Below are 21,106 nucleotides of genomic sequence, written 5' to 3'. Positions count from 1 at the left end.
TGTAATTTATTGACAGCTTTCGTTCTCTCCCTAATGACACCAGGGTTTGCAGCTTCCACCAATTGACCAAATGACCTCCTTGAGAAATAACAAAAAGAGATAATTTGAAAAATGAGTTTAAAACAATCTTATTTTTTCGAAAATCATATCTTAAATTATCCTACTTTACCAAAAAAAAAAAAAATCTTAAAGTTAGGCCTCCAATCAAAATAAACAATATGTTTGGGATGGAGGGAGAAAATCCTTATCACTTGACAAGATGCCAAAAAGAGCAAATTAACTCAATTGGTGATTCAATGAAACTTCTTCAATTTCATCTTTCTTCAACTATATATAAATAATGTGAGCTTTACTCTTGCACTGCTTTTCTAGCTGCATCCTCCTCGGCTTTCATCTTCCTCTCCCATCTTCTCTTCCTATAATCCGCCAACATTTTAGGCATTTGCTGCATTAGCTCAGCTGTCTTTGCGCGCTTCTCTGCTGCAATTCGGTCACATTTATGCCCTTTCTGCTTCTTTCTCATTTCCTTCCTTTCTGGATCGTACGGCCAATCTTGTCCAGCAAGAAGAACTTCTTTGCGCAGTTGGGCTCGCCTACGAGCACTGATGCCCAGAGGTTTCCATGCTCCAAGTTCCCAATAACCCCAAACTCCCTTCGAGAGCTCATTCTTGTATTTTGCCATCTTATCTTGCAACGGGTATTGGTACTCGGAAACAGCTTTTGCTACAGACTTTACTACTTTCCCTGCCATTTGTCCTGATGAAAACATAAACAAATCCAATCTTTCTAAATGTAAGTTTAAGCAAAAAGAAATTTATACACAAGAAAGGTTACCAATTAGCTAGTAACACTCCTCAAATTGTTGTTTCCATAGCAAGGGCCTTAAGAGTAGGTAAGAAGCATATAAAACTTGAATTTTGATGAAAATGAATTAACTTCATGCATCATATCGACCCAAATACAATAAAACCGCCATTGTTTCCCTTTGCAGCCAATAAGAAATCTTGCCATATCTATATATATATATATACACACACACACGGGATCAAATGCGGACAGACCTTACTGTGCGGACGTGCAGTCATGCACCATTAGGTATGCATAAATGCACAACATGTTAAAAAATGCACTAGAGTGAAATGCACTAGAGTGAAATGCACAAATGCACCACACCCTGGGACGGCAGTCATGCACCACCACATGTTCAGAAATGCATCAGGGCACAAATGCACCACACACTGGTGCATTCTTGAATACCTAATGGTGCATGACCACACGTCCAGACAGGAAGGCCTGTCCACACGGGAACCAAACCCTATATGTATAGATTCAAGATCAAATGAGAATCTATGCCTTAGGTAAGAACCTGCGAACCAGCATGAATGCACACAATCTACTCCAGGGGTAGATTGTGTCATTTGGGTGCAATGTGCACTTGGAGTATTAGATTATGTGCATTCATGGAGTAGTTCGCAGTTGCTCACTTGGGGAGTGGTTCTCATATGAACCAGATTCTATATATATATATATATATATATTCAGATAAATAGTTGTAAAAGTTAGCATAGTAGCCAAGGGGATTAACAGCATTCAGAATCACAGAGACAGAAATAGCATTGCAGTGACAAAACTCAAATCATATCACATCTGGTTGTTTTCCAAAAATCAAACATGGCAAAAGAACAAATAACAATAAAAACAATCTCAAAAACATTTGTGCTTAATTTCAGAATGAAATCAATGAATAGTTGCTTCTACTTGTATATCTCCTTTTCATTGCCTTGTTCATTATTTTATTTTGTAACTTTTTATAACTTCATCTTGCAAATAGAATGAACACTTTAAAAGCACATGTTTGATCATTAATATGCTATGCATGTGTAAACAAAATAGTAGGCACATATATCATGCATGCAATCATAGATTCATAGGAAAAGAAAATAAAAAGTTACAAAGAAGGCAAAATAGAAACACTCATTACTGTAGAATCTAGAATGTATGATGGAAGCAAATCAATTCAAACTAGAGGCAGTGACATGGATTTGTGAGGTCCATGACAAGAAAACAAAATATTGCCTTGTGTCATGGAACCATTGAGTGCAACAAAATGCAGACATTTATATATCACTGCAACCTCTGGGCCTCAAAGTATGTGTCTGTGACAGATTATACAATATGTCAACAAGGAAAACGTAAAAAGGTACGAGAAGCAATTATATTGTGTTTCCTACCTAGGACCATCAATAAGAAGGGAAACAACTTTTCCAATTTTGGGAGTGAAGCTCACAATATCAGAAAGTTACTAGATATTGGAATCTTGAAACCAAGATCATTTGAAACTGTGTAGTATACGCTTAGAGGTGGCATTTCATTGAACACCTCTTCCGCACCAACACTTACAATCCAGAGAGCCTTACAAAAGTGTGAAAAGACATGGGAAAAAAACATTGGCTAAGCAAAACTTTGCAACCACCCATCCATTTATCTTTGAAGCCTAATTATTTTAAGAACAAATTGTGAAAAATTTTGAGATTCATTTTATGGAAATAGGTTTTGAATTCAAAACCTTAAAATCTAAAGAGCAATGGCATTCATAAATCAACACAGAATAACACAAGAAATGGAACAATGGGAAAAGAAGAACATAAGCTTGAAGCTGATTTTGTGAGGAGAATGTTTTAAGTGGAAGAGGAATGGAAATGACCGAGCCTGACAATAGTATCTATCAAAAAATCTAAAGCACTGAAGCTTAATCAGGTTTTCTTTCAATCCATTTATTTCGTCAAGTCATTCTGTTAGTCATGTTTTATGACTATCTGGGACTAATTCCACTTCAGGTCCTCTGACTATGGTGGTTTTGTCACTTTTAGTATTTGTCTCTTTGATTTCAAAATTGATCCCTTCAAGCCTTCAACAGTTCAACTTAGACTTGACAAATTGTGTTAATGGATTGACATGATAATGACACAAACATGATAAGCCTAAAAATGGGCACGAGTTGTTAAGATTCTAACACGGGCACAAACATGGTTTTTAAATAAATGGACTAAAAAAATAAACACATTTACTTAACAGGTTTTGGGTACACTACACATGACATGGTGGCCTATTTAAGCCAGTTAAGACCTATTACCATGAAAAAAATATTTCAAGAAAATAAAACTTTGAAAAGACTTGAAGAAATAAAATATCTAGAATTCAATCTGACAATTCAATTCAACAAAATCAATCAATTCAATTCATACTATGCATAGCAATCATAGAATGATAAAATAACATCAATAAGCCACAATTAAACTAAATAAAGACCATAGCATCATTTTAAGAATAAAAATTCAACACAATAATGCACATAATGCATTTATCAAGGTTCAGATTTCTGAACTTAAACAACTCCAATAGAGCATTGAACTGACGTAGATTCATCCACGGCCATATTCGTGACATCTTCTGTAATTTCATTCTATAATTTTTTAAGTATAAGATTATAACTCAATAAAATGGCTACAAATTAAATAAAGGAAAATAAAATAATGGTTCTAAAATTAAACTAATCAGAAACCATTTCCTTTTCAGGTAGAACTTCTCTTGCTTAGTACTAACCTAACTCCGATAGCAAGAATAGACTCGACAATTAACCTATGTGACTCCTTGTAACATAAGATTCTTTGGCAATCATCGAAAAGTTACATAGACATGCTAAATGGCCTCACTAACTCTACAGTCTAGAATTTTAATTACTGAGACAGTGTAGAGTTAGTGAGATCATTTTAAGATGAAAGCTAGGTCACTAAATCAAAAACCAAATCAACCAATGTGGAACTGTGGATAATCAAGATCACTAAAACAGCATCATAAGTAGGGGTGGAAATAGGCTAGGCCTTGGAAAATTAGGCCTGGGCCATTTTAAGTAGGCTTTTTTTTTATACCCCTGGCCTGGCCTAAAACCTTTTTAAAGGCCTACTTAATATGTAGGCCATTAAAATTAAAAAGGGCTTCGAAGACTACATTGAGCCAATTAAAGGCCTTCACCTTATAGGCTTTGACCTTATTTAAGTCCTACATATTTGTTAAAAAAAATAAATCAAACCTCATTTTATGAAATATTACAACAATAGAACATATTACATAACCTGATAACCAGCCCAATACTCCAATACAACACAAGTACAACACAAATTAATACAAACAACATATAAAAAAAATCCAACACAAATGAGATAAACTAATAATATAGGCTAAGCAACAAATTATTACTTCAAAACAAAAAAAAAAATCAAATATAAACTACTGTACAACTACATACTTAGTAAAATGCTGAGTAAATTATTTCTTGTATTAAGATTAAAAAATACATGTTCTCATTCTTATAATCTTAAAAGCCATCAGTTTGTTCTCATTCTTATAATCTTATAAGCCATCAGTTTGTTCTCATTCTTATAATCTTATAAGCCATCAGTTTTAAATAATTTAGCTATTCCTTAGAATCATAGATCACAAAAATAAGTAGTATGCAAGAGTTCTAAAAACATTTCACATCAGCAGGTCAAGAGATATAACATCCTTCTTTGCTTTGAGCTAACAGAGTAATCATGCACATCTATAAAAATCAAAGAAGAAACAGAAAACAGAACCTTATAATTTATTCTTCCACAGTTTGTAACTGAAATTCAACATTTGGCCGCAACCATAGGCCAGAACCCACAAAAGCCATAGCCACAGCCGCAGCAGTAGGCCGAAGCCCACAAACGCACCCGCAGGCCACAGCCACAGGCGTAGCCGCAGCGGCGGGAAGCCAGCGTCGCGAGTCACGACGCCGGCAGCAGGTGAAGACTGTTTTTGGCCTACTGCCGCCGGTGGAAGTTAAGAAAAAACGAATACGGAAATGCCGGAAAACTGAAGTGTGGAAGACAAACCTGCCGCCGGTCGTCGCTACTTGCCACTCGCCGCCAGACACAGTCGTCGTTCGGGTCACTGCACCACGCCTAAGCCAGAAATTGCAAATTAGAATTTGTCAATTTGGGATTAGGGCTTGGTGATTGATACTGTACAAGTACATATACTTGGGGTCATTTTTTAAATATAAAAATATATGAAGTAAAAATAAAATATATAATAATTTAATATTAAATCAACATAATATATTATATATATAAATAAATTGATGAGGAAAATAAACCACCGTCTTAGATATCACGCTCAGAAATCGTATAGGGACCATAACCAGTCATACCCGAACCTGACTGACATGTGTAACCTGACTGGGAAATGCGTTATTAACTTGCAAACCCCTGGCTTAAGCATAATTGCCTACTTCCCAATCACCTTAGATCAAGAAAATCTACTAAGTCGATCGGGAATCAAGCAACTACAGTTAGCGACTCACCCTGCGACCACAAATCGAGCGGAAGGTGGCGTCGCATCACTAACACGTAGGTTATCAACTCCTGAAAGGACACTTTACATAAGGATAATAGCTGTAGAATGCCCATATCACACGTGACTAGGGGTGGGAATAGGCCAGGCCCCTTCATAGGGGCCTACGGCCTGGCCTACTTAAGGCCTAGCCTGGCCTAGCCTATTTAATAAAAAGGCCAGGCCTAGGCCTAATTAGAAGCCTATTTAGTTAAATAGGCCTAGGCCTATATTTAAAAGCCTAGCCTACAAGCCCGCAGGCCTAGCCTATTTATATATATATATTATAATATTTATATTTAATATTTAATTATTATATATTACATTTTATATCTAATATATTTATATATATATAATTTAACCCCACTATATATATATATAACCTACAACCCTAATTCCCAATACCCAAATCCCAAATACGACTTACTAATTAGTAAACAGTGTTAGATATTACTAGTTACTATTGCTATTATGCTAAATTGCTAATAATTAGTATTACTAATTACTAGTAATAATTTTGCTAGTCGTTTAGTGTTTACTGTTTACTAGCAAAATAATTTTGCTAGTCGTTTAGTGTTTACTGTTTACTAGCAATGAGTAAAGTAGTAATAATAATGTAATATAAGCCTCTAGCAATGAGTAAAGTAGTAATAATAATGTAATATAAGCCTACTAGTAATTGATTGCAGGATTTATAGATTTGTAGTAATACTAGTAATTAGTAAATAATGCATTGTTGAATTTTGTATTACGAACTTTTACTTATTAAACTTATGTTGGATATTGTATTATAAAATATGAACTTATGATTTTGTCATTCATTAAGAAATATGAACTTAGGTATTTTTTGTTAATTTTTTATAGGTAAACTTTAAAAGGCTTTAAAATGTAGGACTTAAATAGGTTCAAGGCCTATTTAAATAGGCTCAAAGCCTATTTAGGATCTATTTTGAAGCCTTTTTAAAGGCCTATATGTTAAATAGGCTTTTAAAAAGGCTTCAGGCCAGGCCAAGCCAACTGTAGGCTCAGGCTTGAGCCTAAAAAAAAGACTACATACAGGCTAAGGCCTAGGCCCAGGCTATAGATTTTCATAGCAGGCCCAGGCCTAATTTTCTAAAGCCCGGCTCGACCTAGCCTATTTCCACCCCTACACGTGACAAGCATGTGCCTCCCCCCACCCCCACCACATTTCCTATTTTCTTATATAAGGCGCATTAAATGTGACTTTGGTGGACTTTTTTACAAAATCCTCTAAAGCTAGAGGGCGGAATGACCTGACTTGATTATTTCACTCTCTTCAGGCATTACATAGTGTTCGGAATACCCAATACGCATAGATTAGTCGTATAAAATTGACACCGTCTTTGGGGACGATAAACAAGCTACTTCAATAATTCTATCGTCCCAACTATGAGTCATCATCCACAAGATTTAATCTTTAATCATAGGTTACATCCATATAATTGATACCGTTGACCTTCTCTCGCATCTAGGAGTCGGTCGATCTTAATTATTCACCGCCAGAAGCAGTAGTGACACAAGACATGCCAGTTGTCCCCGTAGTTGATCCTATAGACTACAACCAGTATCTACCTAGCAATCCATTGATGAATTCAACTATCGTTCAAGACTCGATCATGATGCATTAGTTGTAGGGTGCATCACAATATTACCCTTGGAATCCAATGGTGTACCCGTATCAACCAGTGAAGCCATCATATGTTGGAAGAATAAGTCGATTTTACACTATATGTGTGTGTGTGTGAATAAAGGGATTTAATTTTCTTAGAATATAATTCCACGTACCAAAAACAATGAGAAGAAATGAAGGATTCAAGTCGAGCGAAGCACTCTTTCCTTAAAATCGATTTCCCGCCTCCCTAGGGTGCTACGAGCGTTGTGATGCCGGTCTCCCAAGATAAAATGAATCAATGATACTATATTCGAGTACTCAAACAACAGTAAACTAGAACAAAAGGCTTTGAACACAAAATTTTCGGAAATGAATATGCAGAGTTTAGGGAGAGTGTGACAGCGTTTAGGAGTGGAAAAATTCTGATTTTCTAGCTTGTCAAATCATTGTCTAAACAACAAGTTTATATATATATATATGAGAAGCTTTGAATCTTAGCATTCACGACACAATAAATCCGAATTAAAAATCTAATATCTACCCCATGATGTATTTCGGGTGTTCCCCTTCCCTATAATCCAAAATATATATATATATATATCAACGGTTACGATATTAATTTACAATTAATTTGTACCACCATAAAGAACCGATTCAAAATATTTGAGTGATCGAGAAGTCCATACGTCCAAATGAGTCACCACCAAAACAGATCTTCCTTTCGGTAACAACTGAGAGATGCAATCTATATTTAAAAGAAGGTACCCTAACTTAAGCTAAGCACCCTCCCATTTCAAATATTTTAGGTTAGGGGCATAACCTTTCCAGAGTTCATAAAGGGTTTTGTCGAAATCTCTATAGGGTACCCTATTAAGAATAAAATTTGCTGATAAAACAACTTTTCCTCACATGTGATTAGCTAATCCAGAACTAATGAGCATCATATTCATAAGAGAATAATTTATCTACAGAAATTTCATTAAAAAAATGAGTTCAACATGTAATACATCTAACATTTAAAGTTGTTTCAACTTCTCAATTTTTCCTTCACATGGGGAAATTCATAATTCATAAGTCATATAATATAGCATTGATATAATGCAAATCAATACAATCTTCACATTCATTTCCAAAAGAACAAATATAGCCATCACTTATCTATAAAAATGGTAATTTAAATCAACATTATCATTACAAACAGTTGAACAATATCGGGCTAGCCCTATTGGGCTAGCTATCAGGCTTATCGGATTCGAGCTGTCGATTATTTTATTTTCAAATTCGGGTTAGCCCTAATCTTAAACCTCGGGTTGTCGAGCTTATTGGGCGGGCTAAACCATCTAAACTAAAACTAAAAACCGAAAAATGAATACTTACATTCTATAGAACGGGTTAACCGAATGAGCATTTGGCACATTAAAGTTTAAATTAGGCTGTGTTTGGCAGAGCTTATTTAGGAGCTTATAGCTTATTTTAAGCTACTAATAAGCTATAAGTTTTGTTTGGTAATGTTCTCAAAATAAGCTAGTAGCTTAAAATAAGAGCTTATTTTGAAACGCTACTTCAGGTAGCTTTTCAAAAATAAGCTAGTAGCTTCTTAACTTTTTTCCATCTTTATCCTTATTATTTTATATAAATGACATCATTTATCCCTCCCAATTAAAACTCTTTTGGCCTTTTTTCTTCAATATGTTTCGTTGTAATTTTAATTTGATATTTGTGTTTGAACAATAATTTTTGTATGAACTTATTTTATGAATTATAAACATCTTTATTTACTTTATATATTTTCAAATATATGTTCTTAGTTTATATTTTATTAAATTATATTTATTTCATTATTTTATATTTTAATATGTAAACAAATCTATTTAAATTTAAAATTATTTAACTTTAATTTTATGAAGATGTCCTTTTTAGTGTTTTTACATTTATCAACTTATCAAAAAGCTAATTTTACCAAACACTTTTAAGCATCACGGCTAGCTTAACAGCTCTTCAAATTTCAACTTCGAGTTTATAGCTTTTCAGCTTTCAGCTACCGTTTCAGCTAGGTTTGCCAAACATAGCCTTAATAGTAGTGAATTAGAGATTATAAATATATTTCTAAGAATTATTTATTAAATTTCACACACACACAAACACAACAACATACTTTATTTTGTGAATTTATGTCCCATTGGTCATTGATGTATGATGTATACTAATTATACACACAAATGGTTGTGACACAAAAGCAATGCTAATTTCATCATTTTTTTTTCTAAATGTCAATTATTTTGACGCAATAGACATAATGTAAACATGATGATCATCTAAATCAGTCTCACTTCATCATGATTCTAAACAATTAAGATTAATGGAACAGTAACTTTCAAAAAAAGAAAAGAAAAGAAGAGTAATGGAACAATAAAGAAAAATTAATGATATAACATAGTGATTATAAAAGAAGCTTTGGGACTTAGAATTATCTCTGTATATACAATTTTACATTGCTCTCCTCAGCTTTTAGAGGTAGGCAAGAAGAACACGCCGATTGCATACTATCCAGATGATGGGAAACAATTCTAATTTGGAAAACCATCCCATTTCAACAATCTACAAAAATATTTTGAGATTAAGGCAAGACGCTTTATAACTGCAGGACTTTTTTTGTTTTTTTTTTTGTTTTTGAGATACGAGACTTTTGAGCAGCCACAAAAAATGCTTTCAACAAGAAATCTTCTAAGCCCAAAACAAATATATACTCTACTCCTGAGATCTTTATAAAACTGTACGACAGACTAAAATTGATGGAAACATTTAAACAAATTTTTTGTAAACAATTTTTTTGACTTTACTTTAGTTTTTGTAGAAAATACAAAATATTAGAACTAATAAAAATTATAAATTAATAGAACATAAAATACAATGATTAATAAAAATTTATAAATAAAGCAGTGACTAATAAATCCCTAGAAAAACATGGAAAACATTGTCATACTTTTTTTTTTGAAAATCAAAAAACATACGACCAACTAAAACTTCTGAATAAAATTATTAAAATATGTTGGCAAAATATTACAAAAGAGTCAAATTTCCAAAAACTGTTAAAATTTTAATTTTCTAGGGAAAAATGAAAATAAAAAGCTAATAAAGTAGTAAAGTACCTATTACATTTTCATGACTAGAGGTACGAAAAGTCGAGAAACTCGAAACCTTGAAGGAAATCTCCAAAAATTTATGTTGTAGATTGGAGATCAAAGGTTTCCTAGGTAGATAGCAATCTATGAGTCTCTGAAACTCAGAAAGCGAGATGACAGAGGAGACTCACCGAATAGAGCGGAGAATTGGAGACAGAGACGGAGTAACGATGATGCGGAGAAGGAGTCATTGTTCCACAGTCCCACATTGCCATTGGAGAGACCCGGTCCCTAGTCTTTCTTCGTAAACTTCACCCTTGTAACCAACTGAGCTACCCAAGCGGGCATACAGTTAATCGAATTCTTATCCAAAAGTATAGTCGGGCTCAAGTAGGGTGGGTCTACTCGCAGTGATTGTAATTGTTGGAAAAAATGAGCATCTTCTATGCCTAACATTTGTAACTCTTTCAAAGGTTGCCTATTTTTGAAAGATCTAGTATGGCGGATGGGCCCATAGTGGTGTAGAATTGTTCTAAAAATTGTTGGGGAAAAATTTACTGCAGTCGGTGCCAATATGCACTCGTTAATCGACTGCTCAGATACTAAGGAGAAAAGAAGGATAGTTTTCAGTTTTTGGTGATTTAGAATGGCAAGAGAGAGATCCTTTATGTAGTTTGATTGGAAGAATAAAAGCCACAAAGAAATAATGGCACGTTTGGCCTATTCTGCTGTTTGATAAAACTTTCTATTCCCAGGAACAACGGAATGACCTATTCCCCTTGCAAGGGGAATATAGATTCCTAGGGCCTCCTAGGTATTAGGCTAGACCTATTCCCCTTGCAAGGGGAATATAGATTCCTAGAGCCTCCTAGGTATTAGGCTATTCCTAAGTCCTCAGGAATAGCTGTTGTTATTTCCAATATTACCCCTTGGCGCCTCCTAGGTATTAGGCTATTCCTGAGTCCTCAGGAATAGCTGTTGTTATTTCTAATATTACCCCTTGGCGCGTTTTGGAGAAAGATTCTTTTTTTTCAAAACGCACCTATATTATTTAAAAAAAAAACTTGTAACTAAGAACAATTAAGGCTCCTTAAATGAATGAGCTTTTGGCTCTTTAAGGCTTCCTCATCCTGTTGTTAATTTCAAAAGAGAAGCAATGCTTCTCTTATATAGAGGAACTCAAATGAGCTCCTCTTCATAAGTTACCGATGTGGGATCAAAAATTCTAATTTGTGTTTTAAAAAATTATTATATATATAATTTTTTTTTGTATTATTATTATTATTATTCCTTTTTTCTTATTAGTGTTATTAATATTATTATAAGTTTTATTTTATTATTGTTGGAAAAAATTGCAATAAATGGCAATTTTGTGGTATAAATATATGTAGGGTCCACATCCGATTTGGGTCGGGTCAAAGTGGATTCGGATTCTTCGTAGTGAGACGAAGAGATCGATATATTATACGCTCAAAATGGATAATGGGTGAATGAGAAATTGGTTCTCAAAGTAGACCCATTGAGATGGAAAAAATGTGGGAAAAGCTTTAAGGAAAGCATTTGTCCCACATTGGTTTGGCAAGAGGATTTCACCCACTATAAATACAAGAGTCCTTTTAAGGCTAATTGACTTGTATGGCATAGAGATTCTCTCTCGCGTGCAGCAGGGTGCAAATCAAATCCCAAAATGAGTTCGAAAAGGCTTGAACTCGTGTGCGCTGGGCCTTGTGGGCTAAGTTATGCTGAATTTCAGTACCACACAAACCCTCGAAGTAGCGTTGCGGCAAGGATGGCAGTTCGAGACATCAGTTATGCCGAATTTCCGAACAATTTTCCATCTCAGTAGCGCCGCGGCAAGGATGGCAGTTCGAGACATCACTGATGTCTCGTTGCACGCCTTGGCCGTGCGAGACATTAGTCTCACGACACGCCTCGGTAGCGTTCGAGTCTCGATGCAGGCGAGTTACGCCCGAGAGATGCGATCTCTCGAAGGAAGCCGGTCTCACGGACCTCTCGAAGGTTGATGCTTCGATCCTCTCTCATGAGCGATGTCTCGTGGCTTCCAGGGTAACTCGTAGTGATCTCCAGTAGCGACGCATCACTTCCACTGTGACCGTTGATAAGAATAACGTTTGGCATTAAGGAATTAATATAATTAATCCTGCCGTTATTTCTTATTAAAGGATTGTTAGTGGGAAGTTAATTTCGTGCTTAGTGGGTGAAGGTTACATGTGAGGAATGAATGCCATTGTTTAATGCCATCTATCCCTTCCCTTACTATATATTACCAGGTTGAGCAGGAGATTTACACACATAAGAAAAACTGGTTTTGCACCTCGAAACTCTGCTTTGCCTTCATTCTAGCCACCTGTGTTCATCCCACGTTCTCGTTCGCCGGATCCAAGTTTGTGTGCTCAAACGGCGGATCGTAGTACGTTTTATCCTGGAAAACCTAGGCCACAACGCTCCAGCACACCGGGAGGCGGTAAATAAGGTTTTAAGGACAGAGGCAACTCGACTTGTGCTTACAACTACCCCAAAGTCCGTTCTTCACCGTCCCTTGTATTCCAGGTTTATCTAGCCTTTGTTGTAGATTTAAATTCCTGGAATTTCTTGTAATTTTTTTTAGTGGATTTTCTATTTTCGTTCATTTTCTTGGGTATTTCGAGACTATTTCCCAACAATTATTACATAATAATAATATTAATATTAATAATAACATAAATGTCCTTATTATTGCTATTATTATTATTATTATTATTACATTTTTTTTGTATTATTATTATTATTATTATTATTATTCCTTTTTTCTTATTATTGTTATTAATATTATTATAAGTTTTATTTTATTATTACATAATAATAATAATATTAATATTAATAATAACATAAATTTTCTTATTACATAATAATAATAATATTAATATTAATAATAACATAAATTTTCTTATTATTATTATTATTATTACATATTTTGTTTTGTATTATTATTATTCCTTTTTTCTTATTATTGTTATTAATATTTATTATTATTATTCCTTTTTTCTTATTATTGTTATTAATATTAATTATTATTATTCCTTTTTTCTTATTATTGTTATTAATATTATTATAAGTTTTATTTTATTATTACATAATAATAATATTAATATTAATAATAACATAAATGTCCTTATTATTGTTATTATTACATATTTTATAAGGGTATTTATGTCTTTTAAAAGATATTTCATTTCTATTTCTATAAGTTTTGTTACAATGTAATATACAAATGACTTTTTTTTATAGTACTATTGACTTTATTACAATGTAGTACAGTATCGCCTCCATTGAACCTCGAACCCACTTCCTCCTATGTGAGGTGCAACCGAGTGCCACTAGACCACAAGGTCTTTGGCATTTTTTCGTGCTTCTTTACATGACTAAACCCATAAAATCTCGAAATAATGATCATAAGAGAAAATGAAAAAAAAATGAAAGCATAATTTAATTTATCATGTATAATGCGATTTATATAAGTCTTAAATTAGTGATACCCCATAATATACTTATATATTTATTCATTTATCGAATCAGTTGACACTATTCTCATAAAATAAAATTTACCACCAAATTAAAGTGAACATGAATGAGAATCAATTAAACCTTTTATGACCTACTATAATAACCGAATAAATAAAGAATTAGAGTATTTTCTAACTTTGAACCGTATATAGTAGTAGTTAACTATTAGGTTTGCCAAATTAAGAGCCTAGTTACTTTATTCCTATGTTTTTCATTTTTCTAATTTTTTAGTTGTTTTTTTTTTAAATTTCCCTTTTCCAATTTTTTTATTTCTTCAATTATATTTTAAAAATTTCTCCAATTACTAAATGTATCCTATGGGCATGCGTTTTTTTATTAATATTTTCAAAGCATTTTTGTTTATATTATACTACCTCCGTCCCAAAATGGTTGTCTGGTTCGTTTAACGAGGCTTGACTGAACTAATTTTTAATCCAATTTTTCATAATATTAAATTTAACATTAATATATAAAATTTATATATTTAGAAACCATATTAAAAGTACTATTAAACACAAAAAAAAAATAAATTTAAAAGTAATAAAAAATTACTAAAGAAAATAAGCAAAAAAGAAAGAGTTGGTTTGACCGTAACCTATTAACAAGAGATCATGCGATAATTAATTGGTTACTGACTCTGTTACAATGTAGTATCCGTCCATAGCTACTTCTTTCTCAACCTAATGAAGCATAAAGACAATGTAGTATCCGTCCATAGCTACTTTCTCAACCTAATGAAGCATAAAGAGTCAACAGTTGACTCCGCTAAAGCTCGATCTCACTCCCATCATTCATGTGGGAGTGTTAATCGGGACACCGAATGTCACTTGACCAGAAGGTCTTTGACTAATAAAAACTTAGTTAAACTTATATGTACCATTTCATACATCTTTAAGTTTTTTTTTCCTTTTTTAAATAAAACATTTATAACGAAAAAAGATACTTTACAACATGATGAATTACGATGTGGTTTGTTTAAAATTTGAAAAAGGAAAAAAATCTCCTATTGTTTAATTAATTATTATTTACCCTATAATACATTGTACACAATTCTGTTGTTTTTTTTGGGTCAATATGAGTAAATATTTTGAACAAATATCAAATGCAGTAAGTAAAACCCATAAAGCATCCGCAAAAGCCTTGCAAAAACGCGATTGGAGATGCGGGGTATCGATCCCCGTACCTCTTGCATGCTAAGCGAGCGCTCTACCATCTGAGCTACATCCCCTACAAATTCCTGTTTCATTATTTATTTATATATCTCAACAAAACTCACTTTTGTAGTAATCGGATTTAAATTCGACAAAACCATCAACTTGGAGGTGCGGGGAATCGAACCCCGTGCCTCTCGCATGCGAAGCGAGCGCTCTACCATATGAGCTACATCCCCATTTATTTGACAATGAGCTGATATTGTATTAGTATCCATGTAAATTGGAGTGTTACTATTTTTAATTGTGAGAGAGTGAGAATTGATTTCGAAATCACTCAACTCTAACACGAAGTCTCATACCTGTATTATAGGATTACTAGAGTTTAATTAAGAATGAATACAAAAATTTTACCTTCATCTTTTAACTCATTTTTTAAGTTGGGTGGTAGATGGTCTAAGTATGGTTTAGAATTTAATTTGTATAGTAGGAAGATGGTAATAGTTCAATCAAGTGAAGTTCATTTCAAAATGTATATAGTGGAGAGAGTTTTTATTGTTGGAACACAAGATGCATGGTATATATTATTATTAGGTAGTGCGCATATTTTTTTGTACCATGCATTATTTAGATCTTGAAGATATATATGTTTTAATGATTTTTTTTAGTTGCACTTATAAAAATTTTAAAGTGTACTTTATAGTTTTCAGTAGTGACTTCTAGTTCTAATTTTTAATCTTCAAATATTATTTATAGTTCAAACATGATTTTGTACTTATTTTGACTAAAAGGGGTTGATGCTCTTGAACTTATTTTCATTTTCTAAATAAATAATTAATTTTTTACTTTAATTGTTAGCTAGAGAATTTTATTATTATTTTTTTTATAAAATAACTTAGCATAATAATTTTGATTATTAGCCTAGTACTTATACATGGTTGTACACTCTAAAATTAAATTTGAATTAATTCTTTATTATTCAGGAATGTTTAACATTATGTATTTGGATTTTAATTTTCTATGATCATAAATAGGCATATAAATATAATGACAAAACTATTGTGAAAAATTACAACCAAATGTACCAAAGACATAAACCATTGCTTATTAAAAAAAAAAATAAACACAACAGTTAAATATAAATGGATAAGAAAGACAATAAGAAAAAACAAATCATTGTCTATTACAAAAAGACAATACTAGAAATCTAGAACAAAGCTCTTTTCTATGGAGACCCATTTCTCTAAACTTCCTTCATTTGTTGTTGTCGCTGCCAATAATATTACAATCTGTACCGGGCTACTTCATTCAGTTTTCATTGCCATCTCTAACATGTTTTACATCTCCATTCACTGCCAGAGCTATACACCACACAGCGGGTAGCTTAAGACTCATAATGATATCGACTCCAAATACAACAAGCTAGAAAGACAGCCATACATTGTGAGGAAATCTAGCTAAGTCTAGATGTAGATGTGAAATTCGGGGGATGTGGTTCTTGTCCAAATCTACCACAAGTGACACATGTCGCTAAAGAATTTGTGTGGAATGCCAAATCTACTACAATAAATTTTACATTTACCAACGTTTAAAAACACTGGTAAATGTAAGAAAAACATCAGTAATTATTATTAGTGGCGAAATAAAATGTTACCATGATAGTTGTGTTTGCGACATATGGAAAGGTACTATTGATGAAATTAAATTTTCATCGTTAAACATCATAATTGCCGACGTTTCTTCATACTCTAAATTATGTCATACAAAAGTTAGTATTGGTGACGAATATGTAATAAAATGTCGGCAAAAGTATACATGAAAATGTTCATAAAAATGTTGTTAAATTGAGTTTTACTAACGTTATAGGGGCAGAGCCAAAAATATCAGTAAGTGGATGCGAAAAATAAAATAACTTCAAAACGTGATAAAAAAATATTTATAATAAAAATATATTTAAAATATTTCGAACACCCAACTTCTTCAATCCCTTGTGGATTTCATTCCTCATGCCTAAAGTTTTAGGGAAAATGGAGTTTGATTCGAACGAAGCTCTTTTCTATGGAGACCCATTTCTCTTGACTTCTTTCATTTGTCGTTGTCTATGCCGCCAATAGTACAATATCCACCGAGCTACTTCGTTAAGTTTTTGTTGCCCTCTCTAACGCACATTGCATCTCCATTCGCTGCCAGAGCTCTACACCTCACAGCGGGTAGCTCAAGAGCCATAACGGCATCAATTCCAAATCGAACAAGCTAGAAAGGCCACCATACTTTGTTGAAGAAATCAAGCTAGGTCTAGCTATAGATGTGAAATTCGGGGGATGTGGTTCTTGTCCAAACCTACCACAAGTGACACATGTCCTTAAAGAGTTTGTGTGGAATCCCAATGAAGAGCAAACATCCCAAGATGTTAGCAACGGTGTAACAATAATTCTGCAACCTCGACTCAAAGCCGAAAATAAATGTATAGTCCCATAAACAAAGATTTTTTGTTTCAAACCTCGGTATATATATACAGAAGATTGTAACTCCTCCACACCGTCGTTGCTTGTCGCTTCTACCTTTGGACAACATAAGCGGATTCAAGCGCAACAACCAGTTTTCCTAGTAAAATGACAAGAGGGATAGGTACAAAGACTTTGTCAGCACACACGCATCTAACACCTACGAAAAGTATGGTGGAAAAGGATAAAATAAGGATAAAGGGGACCTGAGAAGGAAAAATAGAAAGTGAAAAATAAAATTACCATTTTAACTAACCTTACTAAAGGGTGCCAAATAATGGAATCTCACAGCTCTATTAGGGAAGGGGCATACATGGCAACGTTTTGAAAATTGAAGGGTAACATTTACACCACTAAAAATTAAAATGGTGACATTGACAATTTGCCTATATGTTTAAATTACAATTTTCCTTTTATATGGTCTAGATCACTTATTCTCATTATCATGTGTATGGTTTTCTTTAGTTTATACCTTGTCCACCCACGTGTCCCCATCTTCAGCCTACCTCCATTACTTACCACATCATGCCACATTCTTTCGAATCCCATACCATTTCCACACCCTCTTCATACGCCACATTTTCACTAGTTTCATCGATGGGGGTGCTGTCAATGCAATAGGGCTTGCTCAACCCCCTCTAGCTAAGTGCCCGCCTGGGGAGTCTAGTGGGTCCTCTGACTAGTTTGTCACTGATTGGTTGTGACCCCTCCATCATAGCCCAATCCCCTTCTCCCCACCATTTCCTTCCTACAAAAACAATAGCCTTCCTCCCCCTCTGGTAAGTCTACCTTACCCCTTCCCTTCAAGCCAATATCCTTCATCCCCCTATTTATGAACTTACCTTCCACCCTCCCCCTCCAAGCCCAATATGCTTCCTCCCCCTCTTTATTGACCTACTTTACCCCCTCCTTCCAAGCTGAATATTCTTCCCTCTCTTGTGGACCTACCTTCCTTTATTCAAGTTATGTTGTTTTTGGGCATGTACCTCATGACTCCATAAGTGTCCATATCCATATTTTGCAGTAAAATGATTTTATGTTGACATAGTATTAAAAAAAAACATTATGTTGACATAGATTTCAAAGAATTCTTTTATCTTGAACAAGAATGATTTCATTCTTCATCTCTTGAAAATTATTATTTCTATTGAAGTTATTTTTTCTATCAAGTCAACCTTTTGTTACTAATCATTATGTTTTCCTTGAGTCATTCATCTACTTATTACCTAATACACCTACATATTATCTTGCTTCTCATCATCTTTCAGCCACAACAAGAAATTGTCTAAAGAACCATAGTTAATAATCATTATCTTTGTGGATGAAAAAGTGAGTGTGAAATCCAGTTTGAAAAAAATATCACATTCAAGGATAATAATTTTTAGTCGTTGTCTTTGATATTGTATGACAATGAGTGTTATTTTAAAAAGAATGATTTTAATCTATTAATAACACTTCTATTACCAAAGGGAAGCAAATAAGGTTTTAACGATAGTGTGGGTATCACAGGACTCAAGCATACAAACCCTTGATCCTTTCGTTACTTGTGTTTTTTATTTTTTTTAGAATAATATTTTTTCGTAGTATTGTACTCTATTAACAAGCTTAAAACCTTATTTCCTCATTTTTCCTAGAAATGGAAACCCATGAGTTGCCAATTAACGTCAACAACAATGGAGGTAGCGAACGACAATGATGCTGCACATTCTCAAACACCGATGAACGTTGGTTCACAGACTGGTGGGAGCATCTAAGGGTATATCTCAATGATGTAGGTACCAATTTTGGTACCAAGTGGCTCGGCTAAAAATCCAGAGAAGTTCAACAAATAGAACTTCAAGAAGTGGTAACAAAATATGTTATTTTACCTGTTAACTCTCGGTTTGGCAAGGTTTTAGATTGAGAGTGTTCCTGAGTTGAAGGAATAAGAGATGGATATACAATCTGTGAGTTCTATGGAAGTTTGGAAGCATTCTGACTTCCTTTGCCGAAACCACATGCTCAACGGTTTGTGTGATGTGTTATACAATGTATACTTCAAATGTCACTCAACTAAAGTGTTGTGGGAAGACTTGAATCACAAGTATAAAAGCGAGGATGTTGCACAAATAAATTTGTTGTCGGTCGATTATTTGACATTAAAATGGTTGATTCCAAGATTGTGCTAAGTTAGGTTGAAGATATTCAAATAATCTTCGACGAGATACATGACGAAGGTATGGTGGTGATTGAAGCCTTCCAAGTGCTGTCCATTATCCACTTGTTGGCTCCAGGTTGGAAGGACTTAAAGAATTACCTTAAGCACAAGTGAAAGGAAATGAACCTGGAGTAGTTGATCCTCTAACTCAGCATTGAAAAGGGCAACAAAAAGAATGATGGAAAGGGTCGTCATATCATTAGTAGCGCTAATGCCAATGTTGTAGATCAAAGTAAAAAATCCATGAATGCAAGGACAAGTAGAAACTAGGTCTGGATGGAGGTGTTTCTAAGAGCAAGTTTCATGGAAAATGCATCAATTGTGGCAAGAATGAGCATAAGTCATTTGATTGCAAGGCTCTTAGGAAGGATAATACAATAATTGAATCGAAATGCATCATTCTTTGAAGATGTATTTCCTTATAGGTCTAAGGAGTGACCTAATACGTTGAAACATACCTTCAATGTAGCTATGGATAATGATAGTGGGGAATTTGAAAAGGAACTTGAGATCGAGCCTAGACGTAGCAAACATGCTATAATTGAAAAATCATTTGGTCCATATTTCATAACTTACGTGTTAGAGTATGATTAGAGTACTCTAACTTGTTTATTAGAAAATAAATCGAATTTTCTAATAGGTTTGTTAGAAAATGAGCCTTGACCATATATGGAAGTTATGACTTCTACATAATGACCAAATGTGGAAAGAGGCCATTAAAAGTGAAGTAGATTCTATCCTATAGAAGCATACTTTAGAACAAGTTGATTTCCCTTCGAGTAGTAAACACTTAGGATCCAAATGATTCTTTAAAAAGAACATGAAACTAGATGGTTCCATCGAGAAGTATAAGGCTAGACTTGTAATAAATGTTATAGTCAATGTGAGGGCCTTGATTACTTTAAAACGTATTATTTCATATTGAGAATAAATTCCATTAGGATGGTACTGGTTATAGCTGCGCTGCGAAACTTAAAAGTTCATCAAATGAATCTGAAAACAGCTTTCTTAAGTGACAAGTTAGATGAATAAATCTATATAGAATAACCCGAAGGGTTTGTAATTCAAAGACAAGAAAAGAAAGTGTGTAAATTGGTTAATGAAGTTCAAGGTAATCCTAACACTAAGTCCAATAGCTTATTTAGCGATTTCAATTTAGATTCAAATCACAAGTATCGAATTGAAACTATGAGTATGTAACTCGCTAGAAAATATACAGTGAACTAGTTCAAACCCTAGTGCAGAATACTGTACACAGATATAATGCAACACTCAAGCAATCAAACGAATAAGACACTGGCAATTTGTTAACCCAATTAGGAATATATTATTCCTACATCTGGGGGCACCACATGAACAGTTACCTAATTCTTCATTCAACTTCAAAGAGAACATTTTTACCAAAACAGAATGACATGAATCAAAGAACTCAAATCTTCAAGCTACACCAAAGCCAATCCAAAGTAGAGTTGCTTCTTAAAAAAACAGTGAATGATCCCCCGATCAATCAAATTGAGGTT

At 33.8% G+C, this 21,106-nt stretch overlaps 1 protein-coding gene and 2 non-coding genes across 3 annotated transcripts; all 3 read right to left on the bottom strand.

The window, feature by feature from the left end:
- Nucleotides 1-100: 100 nt before the first annotated feature.
- Nucleotides 101-5,042, bottom strand: LOC116019795. The gene is made up of 2 exons (XM_031260129.1): nucleotides 4,917-5,042; nucleotides 101-756 (listed from the first exon to the last, which is right to left on the bottom strand). Exon 2 carries the CDS (start codon nucleotides 749-751, stop codon nucleotides 350-352), a length of 402 nt encoding a protein of 133 aa, XP_031115989.1. The 5' UTR covers nucleotides 752-756; nucleotides 4,917-5,042; the 3' UTR covers nucleotides 101-349.
- A 9,847-nt stretch (nucleotides 5,043-14,889) lies between these two features.
- Nucleotides 14,890-14,962, bottom strand: TRNAA-AGC. Its single transcript has one exon. It is a non-coding gene; the product is annotated as a tRNA-Ala (tRNA).
- An 89-nt stretch (nucleotides 14,963-15,051) lies between these two features.
- TRNAA-CGC lies at nucleotides 15,052-15,124 on the bottom strand. Its single transcript has one exon. It is a non-coding gene; the product is annotated as a tRNA-Ala (tRNA).
- Between the last annotated feature and the right edge of the window lie 5,982 nt (nucleotides 15,125-21,106).

Source organism: Ipomoea triloba, chromosome 5, assembly GCF_003576645.1.
Source record: "Ipomoea triloba cultivar NCNSP0323 chromosome 5, ASM357664v1".
NCBI classification, from domain to species: Eukaryota; Viridiplantae; Streptophyta; class Magnoliopsida; order Solanales; family Convolvulaceae; genus Ipomoea; species Ipomoea triloba.
Note: the sequence above shows the minus strand (reverse complement) of the source record. Positions and strands in the feature narration are given on the sequence as shown.

Coding starts and splice junctions, on each gene's coding strand:
- LOC116019795 (XM_031260129.1), bottom strand. CDS start 751: ATGGCAGGGAAAGTAGTAAAGTCTGTAGCAAAAGCTGTTTCCGAGTAC.